At 44.4% G+C, this 12776-nt stretch overlaps 1 protein-coding gene across 3 annotated transcripts in view; it reads right to left on the bottom strand.

Annotated features, from left to right (window-relative positions):
- LOC127571565 (NCK-interacting protein with SH3 domain-like) overlaps positions 1 to 12776 on the bottom strand; it is a 209850-nt gene that overhangs the window by 60624 nt on the left and 136450 nt on the right. For all 3 annotated transcript variants that reach the window (XM_052018061.1, XM_052018062.1, XM_052018064.1), the window contains exons 8-10: positions 11368 to 11506; positions 9077 to 9157; positions 7286 to 7414 (exon numbers count right to left, since the gene is read on the bottom strand). In XM_052018061.1, coding sequence (XP_051874021.1) covers positions 7286 to 7414; positions 9077 to 9157; positions 11368 to 11506 — 349 coding nt within the window. The remainder of the gene's footprint in view (positions 1 to 7285; positions 7415 to 9076; positions 9158 to 11367; positions 11507 to 12776) is intronic.

Below are 12776 nucleotides of genomic sequence, written 5' to 3'. Positions count from 1 at the left end.
GGTAGGATTAGTGTAAATGGATAGTTGATGGTCGTCATACACTTGGTGGGCTGAAGGGTCTGTTTCCTGCTGTATCTCTCGATGACTTCAGCCTTAATGTCTTCATTCTGATTTCTAGTGCTATATGCTGAAATTTCCTTGTACATCCGTATATTGTGAACGTTGCTTGAATTGAGATTTCCACTTTCTGTCGAGCTGCTCCCTGTTATTATTACTTGACAACATTAGCACAGCATGGAAACAAGCCCTGCAGCCCATCAAGTCTACGCTGACCATCAGCCACCCAACTAAACCTATCCTATGTTACTGCCCTCACATTTCCATTGATTCTTCCCACATTCTGCCACTCTCCTCCACACCAGGGGCAATTTACAATATACCCACATCATTGGGATGTGGGAGGAAACTGGCGAACCCAGAGGAAACCCATACAATCACAGGGAGAACATGCAAACTCCACACGAATATAATGCTGCCCTCAAATGAAACTTCTGTGAAACATACTAAAATATACACATAACAATGGATAATCTCCGTTCTTTGGCCTGTAAATACATCATGCAAAATGTATATTTTAAAAGCATATCCTGTCTATGCGAAATCCCAGCTCATGTAAAGTGACTTCTCCCCCCTCCAGATGAATGGGGTAGAGAGCAGCACGACGTGGTGGCATCCCAGCTCACAGCTGCCAGTCGATGTTTTATTCAACATAAAAATTACACCACACTTACTGAATTGGAACTTGACATTGCCTAGAGGCAAATATGCACCTCTAACTTTATTCCCCCATTTATTTAGTGAATAACCATTAGACAATGCAAAATCAAGCAAAGCTCAGACCTGAAAAAGCAGAATTGCTTAAGAAAGAGTCAAGTTTGGGGAGCCAAAGTGCTGGAATGTGGCCTCCTGGGAGAGGAGATGGTCAGGAAATTACAAAAAATGCAATGGCATTTGTGTGCAGTTTATGGAGTTTATAATTATTACAGAGACAGGACCCATGCAGAGATCACAGAAGACATAACATAATAGGCTGAGTGAGCTTGGGTTTTTCTCTTTGGAGAGAAGGAGGATGACAGGTGACTTGATAGAGGTGTACAAGATGATAAGAGGCATTGATTGAGTGGATAGTCAGAGACCCAGGGTGAAAATGACTAACACAAGGGGGCATAATTTTAAGGTGACTGGAGGAAGGTATAAGGGGGATGTCAGAGGTAAGTTTTTTTTACACAGAGAGTGGTGGGTGAGTGGAATGCACTGCCAGCAGAGGCTGTGGGGGCAGATACATTAGGGACATTTAAGACACTCTTAGATAGCCACATGAATGATAGAAAAATGGAGGGCTATGTGGGAGGGAAGGGTTAGCTAGATATTAGGGCAGGATAAAATGCCGGCACAACATCATGGGCCGAAGGGCCTGTACTGTGCTATGCTGTAATGTTCCATGTTCTATAATGGGAAACTGGCCAAAGAATGGAGGGTTGAAAGTCTTCAAACTATCAAATGGCAGGGGGCTGGGGGGGTGGGGTGAGGGAGAAAGTGAGGAGAGCAGAATATCTGAAAGGAAAGTAGCCCAGGCTTTCCCTGGTGATGACTGAAGATTATACCATGGTAAAGAGGGGTGAGCGACACAGAACCTGTGAACACAACAATGGCGATGAGGAGATGTGATGCAGCAAGGCAGCAACTGGGATGGAGGGAAAGGAAAGTGTGGTTCATGAGACAGTGCTGATAGTGGCCAGTGGTAGGCACGACCCATGAGGTGCTGAGCTGGAGTAGAGTGAGTGGTCAGCCATTTACCCTGCACACGGACAGAATGGTGAAATTCCTGAGAGGAAGTGAGATGATCAAGATCCCAGGGGATGAAATATAATGGAGCAACAGGGTCCTATGTGATGGTGATACCACCGGTGGTGGTAGGACTGGAATGTACGAAGCACTTGTGAGGTTATGTACACCATGAACCAGATGTCCAACACTCAATAAAAACTCAAGGACATTTTAACCCTGAGCCTTCAGCATTTCTGAGAGTTACTGGGTAGGGCTGGTCAGAGGTAGGAAGAAACACTTGGTCAGTATGCTGCCTAGGTAGAGGCACTGACTAAAAGGTGCAACTCTCACACATTGATTAAAAAAAAATCACGCACTATGCAGACTGTCAAAATGTTCAAGGGATCAGGCAGAAAAGTTGTATGTAAGGAGGGGTATTAATGAACGTGAAACAGTTTTGCTCAGAACACAAGAGGGTTCTGGGGGTTTGATATACAGAGGGATCTTGGGGTCCAAGTCCATAGCTATCTGAAAGTGTCTGCACAGATTGATGGCGTGGTAAAGAAGGTTGATGGCATGCTTGCCTTTATTAGTTGAGGTAATGAGTTCAAGAGTCAGGAAGTTATGTTGCAGTTTTCTGGAGTATTGCATTCAATTCTGGTTCCCCCATTACAGGAAGGATGTGGAGGCTTTGGAGAGGGCGCAAAAGAGGTTTACCAGGATGCTGCCTGGATTAGAGGGCATGTCCAAAAAAAGAGAGGAAAGACAAACTTGGGCTGTTTTCTCAGGAGTGGCAGAGATTGAGGGGAGACCTGATAGAAGTTTATAAAATTATGAGAGGCACAGATAGAATGGACAGCTGGTATCTTACACTAAACGAATGAGTGCATGGTTCTGCATTAGTACAGAATTAGCTCAAGCAAATGCTGCACTCACAGCAGGGTGAATCTGGGGTGTAGTGGAATTGTGCAATGGTCCACAGAAGGATGAAGCTTCCAGATATGAAGCTGTGGTAGAGGTTGGGAATATCCATGAAGAATACACCTTCCTCATTCCTAAAATAATTCTCAAAACCAGGGGATTGGCAGGAGCTATGCACAGTCTACCTTGCTAGAGGTAGCAAGTAAAGCAAATACTGAAGGGCAATGGCAATGAGATATTGGGGAAGAGGTGTCCATGGAGCCCACCGCGAGGTGGAAAGGAGACATTACAGGACAAAAGACAAGGCAGTCAGAGATACAGATCAGGGTGAGATATCCTGCAGTGACAAATGGGCCGTGATGAGAAGTTAGAGTCCAGGGTGTGGTGATGGTGATGGTGGTGCTGATCTTGCTCGTTCTACACAATGGGAGTATTTGCATCCTCAGTCACAACAAGGTAAGAAGTGATTTCTTCAGATGATGCAAATTAGCCAGCTCACTAGAGTGTTGGGACATTGCAAGAATTGCTGGGAAGATGGAAGGTAAGAAGCTTGATGCAGTGAGGCCATTTCAATCAGTCAGAAGGGGCTGCTATGGTAAAGACCACACATGGCTTGGAATAGTGTGGTGTCTACATGCTTCTCCTGTTCACAGGGTTGCTAAATAGCTTGAACCAGGCTCAGACTGAGTTAAATGCCTTGAGGGAGTATTGTTGTTGCTATGTGGAGGTGAATTAAGAGTCTGAAGATTACATGGATGAAGTTACCTCAGCTTTTGATGTAGTCATGTCAGCTGAAAACACTGTGGCCAAGGTGCAGCAAGGAGAACCACAATGGTTGTCCTCTGCACTGGGGATCACCCAGGGAGGGAAGGTCAGTGGATGATCTCTTCCTACCTTCAAAAGAATGATCAGAGGAAGGTAAGATCCAGGGTCTACAGGGAGCTCAGTGAGAGCTGTGATGGAAAACAGAATGTGTGTGAAGGGAAGAATGTGAGAAGCATTAAGTGGAAGCTAGAAACTTACTTTTGTGAAAGTAGGGAATTATTTGGAAATGTATATCTACACCTAGTGTAGTACCTAATGGAGGTCTGGGTGTATGTTCAGTTTGGGAGCTACAAATGAAGGTGAGAAATGCATGAGGGCTTCTGCATTCACAATAAAGGTAAATGGAATCAGATCCATTATCTGCAGCTCTCATTGCCTCCATCTATCACCTCCCAACCTCTGTCTTTATTTCCACCCTTCCCTCCCCCACCTGGCTCCATCTGTCCATCAACCTCTCCTCACCTGGATCCACCGATCGCTGGCCAGCTCCTGCCTCATCCCTCCCACTCACCTCTCTACACTCTCAGTCCTGTTGCAGGGTCTCGACCCAAAATGGCGACCAACCCCTTCTCCCCACAGATGCCACCTGACCTGCTGAGTTCCAGCATCTAGAGTCTCTCGTGTCTCCAATCAATGCTAAGAACTTACTTTTCAGTATAACTTGCTCTCTCGTTCTTTATGTAAAAATGCTGGCTGCTAATCAGTTTCATTAATTAATCAGACCATAGATCAAGTCCCAAAAGGATGAAGTTTTTTAGCTAATTTGTTCACAAATGTGATTTAATGTGCCACCTTGTAGAAATCTGCACTGCTGCTTGGACTCCTTTCAGCAGACACTTTCCAATCATATTCTGGAGTCTATAATTTCAGAGGGAGTGGAACATCACCATGTCAGCTCATTCCTTCACCACTGGAAACACAAGATATCAGAGATGATACTTTAAAGCATAGCCAGTAGCTGTATCCTAGACCATTATAGACCGCACAGTCAAACTGGCATCAGTCTCTTCCAGATGGCTGTGGGTTGCCAATCCTGGATCACAACCCGATCTTAGACTTCAGAAGAATCCCCAGCCATGCTGTGTTCTTAACCCATTATCCTGAGTCACTGAGGAAATTCAACCCTATCTCAGATAAATTCCTGCCTTTCTAAGTGCACATTGATCTTGTCCCTCAGAATGTTTTCCAACAACTGACCTAAGACTCATTGGCTTGTAATTCTTTGGCTTATCCCTGCTCCCCTTCTTGAATAAAGGAAATGCATTTGCTGTCCTCCAGTCTTCTGGAACTTTACCAGTGACCAATGAAAATTTAAAAATCTGTCAGGGACTCAGTAATCTCCACTCTTGCATTCCATAGGAACCTGGGGATTTATCCATCTTACTTTTGCTCAGATACCCAATACATCCTCTTTTTAAATGATAATATGCTCTAGAATATCTCTATCTTCCTCCCTGAGATCTCCAGATGTCCTTCTCCTCAGTGAATATGGTCTTGAAGTATTCATTTAGAACTTCACCTACTGCTGTCAGACACCTGAGCCAATCACCTCTTTCACATTCTCTTCCCCATGATGCTACCTCATTCTCAGACTCTTAATTCTACCTCTCTCGATTATTCCATTATTGTCACTTTGACATTTCTTTTTGCACTACTTTGGTTTACACTACAATCTTTGCAGCATTCTGTTGTTTTGGGCTCATTGTTACATTTATTATTGTATTCATTATTACCATGTGTACTATTTACTCAGTGAGCTTCACACAAGAGGGGAATTTCATTGCACCCTGGTGTATATGACAATAAACTAAACTAACTAACCAACCAATCATTTCCTGTGGTTCCACACACAGATTACCCCTTTGGTCCATAACAGGCCTCACTCTTTCCCTACCTGCCAGTGATATTTCACAGCCCCCTTTGCCCTCCTAATTTCTTTCTTATGCACCCGTTTACTCTCTGTACTCCTGAAGGGCCTCTCCCTAACTTCAGTGTTGTGTGCCTACCATACGCCTCCTTTGTTTGATTAATTAAATCCTTGATGTCCCTTGACATGCAGAGTTCCCTGGACTTACTGTCCTTACCCTTCACCTTCATGGGAACATATTGGCTCTGAGCTCTCACTATCTACTTTTAAAATACCCCCACTTGTTGGATGATGATTTACCACAAGCAGCTGCTCCCAGTCTCCGTTTAACAGGTGCTGCCCATTGATGTTGAAATCAGCCTTCCCCCAATTCAGAACCTTAATTTCTGGACTATCCTTGTCTCTTTCCACAATTACCTTGAAACAGATGGAGTTATGTTCCATTGATCCTTCAACCACTTGCCCAGTTTCATTTCTAGCACTGACTCATCCCTAGTAGGACTATTAACAGTATCCAAAAGGGTAGACTTGTCTGAGAAGGGGATGGTGCAAGAGTCCCCTAATGGCCACATCAGCCTCCTGTCTCTGTCTACTGCTCTCGCTGGTAGTCCTTGGCCAGCATTCAGTAAGCACATGGCTGATTGTGCTGGGGTAAAACATTCTCCTGAATTATTGACCCTCAGTTTCATTAATATCTAAGCACCATGATCTTATAAAAATGGTAGAGCAGGCTGAAGAGGTCCCCTAATTTGCATCAAAAACAGAAATGTTTTAAGGACTCGGCCAGTCAGGCAGTGCCTGTGGAAAGAGGAACCTGTTAATGTTTTGGATGGAAGACCTTATTTGTATGTTTATATGAATGTATTCAGTGACTGTATCTTCAGGATCCTCTTTGGTTGAAAATTGTTCCCCATCCTTGCACTGAAGGCCCAGCTCTCTACACAATAAAACTCGGTTATTCCAGCAATGTGCCACACTTGGGGCACTGCTGGTGCCAGGCTGGCAGATTTTCCAGATTGTGGGATGTTATTTTCTATTAATATTCCAACACACTTGTACAGAATAATACACTTTTCAGTGAACTTGATAGTTTAAAGGGAGTGCAGGAACTGGGCCCTGATGTGTGAGGGGGGTGTGGGAACCAGGGCCTCAGTGTGTGAGGGGGAGTGTGGGAACCAGGGCCTCAGTGTGTGAGGGGGAGTGTGGGAACCAGGGCCCTGGTGTGTAAGGGGGAGTGTGGGAACCAGGGCCCTGGTGTGTGAGGGGGAGTGTGGGAACCAGGGCCTCAGTGTGTGAGGGGGAGAGTGGGAACCAGGGCCCTGGTGTGTGAGGGGGAGTGTGGGAACCAGGGCCTCAGTGTGTGAGGGGGAGAGTGGGAACCAGGGCCCTGGTGTGTGAGGGGGAGTGTGGGAACCAGGGCCCTGGTGTGTGAGGGGGAGTGTGGGAACCAAGGCCCTGGTGTGTGAGGGGGAGTGTGGGAACCAGGGCCTCAGTGTGTGAGGGGGAGTGTGGGAACCAGGGCCTCAGTGTGTGAGGGGGAGTGTGCAGCACTCCGCTAGTTGCAGGGTAGACATTGCCCGAACGCATGAGCTCTGCATGGGAACACCAACACTTGCAGGTTCCCTTCCACATCACACACCATCCTGACTTGGAAATATCTTTCTGCTTCTTATCTCTGGGTCTAAGGCCTGCAACTCCCTCATGGTGGGTCGCCAAAGTGGCTACAGCGATGCACTGCTGATGCAGGCACATTTACAATTGCTGAGTGGTGGGACTGGAGCAGTGGAGGTGGTTTACCTTCTCTAAAATATTAGGGACGGGCAGTAAATGCTGCCTTGTCAGCAATTCCTACATCCAGAGAAATGAATAAATAATTAAACAATTAATAACCTGAGAATAACTTACCAAGCATGTGGAGATTGAAAGAAAGCAGTACATTCGTAAACAAGTCTGGAAGTTGTTCGGTGCAATCAGAGAGTAGTCCATCCTCAATCACATCCAAGAGAAATTGTATGAAGTCTGAGTTCAAGTGTTCTGCAAACAAAGTGAGAGTTACATTTTTTTCTGCGTTGATCTACAAAACAAGGTAAATATATCAACAGGAGGTTATTGGAAGACACTAGGTTGGCCACGACTGGAGTTTGATTCTGGCCACTGAATCATGGAAAAGATGGGACTGCACTCGAAAGGCTCATGGATTGGAAAATTCTAGTGGTGAAGATTGATTGGACTGATTGGGGTTATTTTATTTTCAATAGAGAAAGAGGTGAGGAGATTTCATTGGAGAGTACAAAATGATAAGGGGTCCAGTTTAGCACAGAGATCAATAAGCAGCAGCCACTGAAGAGATTTGGGGAAGATGAGGAGAATGTTTTCACCCTGGGGGCTGGCCTGAAAGGATGGTAGAGGCAGAAAGCACATTACATGTACAACTGCCTAGATTGTTGCTGTAACCTACAGGGCTGAGAACCAAGACATGGAAAGTAACATTAAATTGGATAGTTTTCCTTTAGTTACAATAGGGGTGGGCTAAATAGGCTCATTCTGTGTCAAATACCTCTCTGATGTTGATTCTGTGCTTTGCCTTTGAAGAGATATTACATCTCTAACCTTTCAAAGGAGGGAGAGTGTAAATAGGATGACTATATAAAGACAGACCAGGACAGAATAACAAGGTAGCTAAATGCCAAGTATTAGTAGCCATTAATCTTTCTAGCAGAACAAAATGGAAAAAGGATCTCTGTAGGTATCTTAAAACTGTGACATCATGGCCACATCTGTGCTTGTTGAACCCTTTAGAAGAAACTTGTTTCCTTCATCGCCAGCAAGACAATATATGAAGCAGTGCATAATTCATAGGCAGTGACTGGGTATCAAGGATTGACCACAGTTAGCAGAAGAGACTGCAGCAAGGGGATTGATGTTAGCCCTTCTCAGTCACAAGTGTGAAGCTTACCATCAGCTGTCTGTCCTGCCTGTTTTGGGAAATAGTGATTCCACGCTTGGTTTCTTCAGAACTACTCTGGAAATACTGTTTAATAATTTACTGTTTACAATTAATTCTGAAGACTTCTTACCACAAAGAAAGTAAGCCATTCTGGCCCTCTTTCCTGCATCATCGTTCAGTATGATCACACTTAATCTTTTAGCTCAGTGTCACTGGCTATATTTGTTCAGTACTCCACAGAGAGGTTGTGCTTTGGGTGCCGTGGACCCTGGCTGGCTAGACTGGTGCACAGCTAATGCAATGCATTCAAACGCCGAACTCAGCAGTGTTGGTAATAAAGTCAAGGCTGGTCACGGAGACCCAAGGTGAATAATAACAGTCTAACCAATTCCAGTGGGTAATGTGGAACCTGCAGGAGCTATGCCCCTATGGCTCAATCAAGTGTTGACACATCATAGTCTAGGGCAGGAAGATGAATGGATGTGCAAAGAAACATAGCTACCTGGCATCTATCAACCTACTCTGGGTACAAGCAATGCTCCTGAATTGAGTGATGAAGGAGAAATTAGTTTAAACCTGAGTTTTAAAAATAAACATACTACGGTGATTACAACATGGCTCAGATCCTTGATCCCATGGAGAAAAAAGCTCCTGAATTGGGCTGGTTATTTGTCAGCAGTGAACCAGTGAATATTAAGACTAGTCAGCACCTCCGTGAAGTTCTACAAACTCCGGAGTGTTATACCTACCATAATGATGATACGGTAGTGGTTCCCCCATGGAAAACACCATGGTCAGCAGCAATGCAGAATAACACAACTTCTGGTGTTCTGCAGGAAAACAAAATGCAATTAAACACTGCAGCCACTTCTGCACAGTTTTAATTATCATGACTGCAATTCAGTGTTTCTGAATGTAGGCACTGCAAGTTGTCAGCCAGCGAAACCTTGTGGGGTTTGCATCAATCCATTATGGTTTTTCCCTCTCATCCAGACCAAGCTCATCAAAAAATGAGGAAGTTATTTTACTGAAGTTACTCCCAGACTGTGTACTCATTTGTATTTACACTGTGTAGACACTGCTGAGAACCTGTGTGCAGCAGACATAGTGCTTTACCCTGCAGGTTCAATATCCTCAATGGGCAGTACACGTTGGATCCAGCCTGACATCCCAAGTCCCTGCTGACGGCTCTGCCTGGCTACACCCTCCCCTCTCAACAGGGAGAGCCAATGCTCTCCACATGGCCAGTAGGAGACAAGACCCAGATGTTTAGAGTGCACAAGGGATAAGAATACTTCGAACCCACCACTGAAAGCCCTTACAGGCTTTGATAGAATTCAGAAATCTGAAATTCAGAAATGTTTAAAAACTAAATTTGCTGTAAATAATTTTAAAAATTAACAAAAACTGATTCAAAACACATAGACCACTTAATCACATATAACACCAATCTGTGGACCATAATGCCTCCAATTATAACTGTTGCCAGGAGCTTGTCTGCCTAACAGATTTATCCGTTTTACTCGGCATAATATATAATGGACAATCCCACCTGTTCTGTGGTTACCCCATGCTCACCCTTGGCCACACTAACCTTTCACGGCCGTGGTTGTTCCGTGAGGTGGAGCAGGCTGCAGGCAGCAGATAGTAAAGCCCTGCCCACACACCTTGACAACTTCTCTACTACTCGCCGTTAGAGGGCCCGATCACTGCTTCCAAACATCAATCATTTAAAAATGGTTGAAAAAAATCAATCAAAAATTAAGCATTTAAAATCATGTAATTGATGTATTAAAATGTAATGCTAATCAACAAAAAGAAAAACACTTTTTTCTTGAAAGGCAGCAGCCCATCAAATACATGGCATCCAGGAGATGCAGCAGATGCGGCTAACATAATAGTGAGAGAGCAGGCACTCTGCAGCTGGAGAAGTTTCATACATTCACACTGTAGTGTGCAGGCTCAGAAGTGAACAGCCTTCTTTGCTGCCTTAACTTTCTATGATCCTCTGAGATGGTCTGTCAAGTAAAACTTGACAGACCAAGGTGAAACATGAATGAGAGAGCCTTTAACTAATTATTACCTACAGTTCCTCTTGAGGACAGGTGGATTTAAAAAATTTTTTTTTAAATTTTTTTTACTTACAGCGTGGTAACAGGCCCTTCCTGCCCAACAAGTCCACACCGCCCATTTTAAACCCCAAATTAACCTACCCGTACATCTTTAGAATGTGGGAGGAAACTGGAGCACCCGGCGGAAACCCACGCAGACACGGGAGAACGTACAAGCTCCTTACAGACAGCGACGGGAATCGAAACCCTATCGCTGGCGCTGTAATAGCGTCGTGCTAACTGCTACGCTACCGTGCCGCCTCATGTGGTTAAACCTCATTTGCAGCACTACCTTCTGATGACACAAAGAGAGGCAAATAGAGACATACTGAGCAATGGAGAGCACTGAACTATGAATATAGGCACAGAGTCATGTTTCTAGTTAATATGAGGACTTTTAGGAAATTTGACGCAAGTAGTGAAGATAGAAGTGGTGTTGATAAATGGAGGTCACACGTGTGAACTCAATTACACGTGTGAACCCAGTGACATTTTCTCAATACCAATCCAGAAACATTAACACACACAAGCTGTAGGTAGATCACAGTCCATTATGGTATGTAGCATCAGCATTCATAGCACGTCCTTCTCTCAGAGCTTGCAGTCGTTAAGCAGATGTTACAGACAAAGCACGTGATACAACAGCACCTGGAAGTTCACAACTCATTAATGCCACATTGGCCCTTTACATGAGATAACCCAGCAGAGAGTAAAGATGGGAGAAGTGGAGGGATGATAGGTGAGAATCATGAACTTGTACATCTTCATAGATGGTTACTTGAGCTTTCTGTTCAATTATTCTATTATTAGAGTAGCTATTGTCAACGCCAACTTCTCCAAAGTATAAATGTGAAAACTCCAAGACCATGTGTTAAAGCTCAGAGTTCTTTTCAGCCACAGTCTATTAATTTCTTGGTACACAAGCCTACCTTTGGTGTCAGATTGCATGTCACGTGCAAGTTCCATTGGCAGTACAGAGTTTGCCAATGTAGAGATGATGGCTGCATCCAAGTTACACATGGCTCCAAAGCACTTCAGTAAGAACAACCGCAATGCGACCCTGTGTTCCTTTGGCAGAATGGAGCAAAGTGCACGTCACACAAAAAATATAACACAAGTTGACCTATTGACTATTTCACATTTCCAGCAACTGATATATTCTCTAGCCAGGACTAGAGGGCCTGAGTTATAGGGAGAGGTTGGCTAGGCTAGGTCTTTATTCCTTGGAACATAGGAGCATGATGCGCAACCTTAGAGAAATGTTTAAAATTATGCGAGGCATAGATAAGGTGGATGGTAACAGTCTTTTTCCTAGGGTAGGGGAGTCCAAAACTAGGGATAATAGTTTAGGGTGAGAGGGAAAAGACTTAAAAGAGACCTGAGGGGTAACTTTTTCCAAACAGAGGGTGGTGGCTACATAGAATGAGCTGCCAGAGGATGTGGTTGAGGCTGGTACAATCGTATCATTTAAGAAGCACACGGAGAAGTGGGGCTTAAAGGGATACGGCCAGAACACAAGAAATTGGGACTAGCTGGGTGGACACCATGGTCAGCATGGACCAGTTGGGCCAAAGGGCCTGTATCCCTGCTGTACTGCTCTATGACTCTGTGACATGGTTAAAAGGGCAGGACTGGAAGCTCAGCGTTCCAGGGCATAGAAGTTTCAGGCATGACAGGTAAAGAGCAGGGGTGGAATTTTTAAAGTGCATTCAGGACAGGCTGCTGTGCCAGTACATAGATATTCCTACTAGGGATGGGACAGTGCTACATCCAATCTTAGAAAAATCCAGGCAATCCGACGAAGTGTCTGTGAGCGAGCATTTTAGGGATAGTGACCATAACTCGAAATTTCAAACTAGTTATGGAAATTGATAAGGATAGTCCAGATACTAAGTGTCTGAATTGGGGGAAGGCAGGATTCACTATCAATATACAGAAGCTGGCAAATGTCAATTGGGAGCAGCCAATTTCAGATAAATCTACCTTTGGGAAGTGGAAACCTTTTAAAAGTGAAAGAATGAGAGTTCAGGGCCAAGGTGATCCAGTAAGGGTGAAGGTCAAAAACAGCAAGTCTGGGAACCCAGGATGCTGAGGGTTTGATAAAGAAATAAAAAGGAAGCATATGGTAGTTACAGAGCACTGAAAACAGGGGAAGCCCTTCAGGAGGACAGAAGAGTGAAGGGGGTTTCTTTAAAAATAAATTACGAGGGCAAAGAGTGGCCATGAAACATCACTGGCAGATAAGATTAAGAAAAATCCCAAGGTATTTTATAAGTACGTTAAGAGCAATAGGTAACCAGGGAAATTTGGACCCATTAGGGACAAGAAAGGCAACCTG

This window comes from Pristis pectinata, chromosome 6 (assembly GCF_009764475.1).
Source record: "Pristis pectinata isolate sPriPec2 chromosome 6, sPriPec2.1.pri, whole genome shotgun sequence".
Classification (NCBI taxonomy): Eukaryota; Metazoa; Chordata; class Chondrichthyes; order Rhinopristiformes; family Pristidae; genus Pristis; species Pristis pectinata.
The sequence above is the reverse complement of the archived record's forward strand: the minus strand, read 5'-3'. Positions and strand labels throughout refer to the sequence as shown.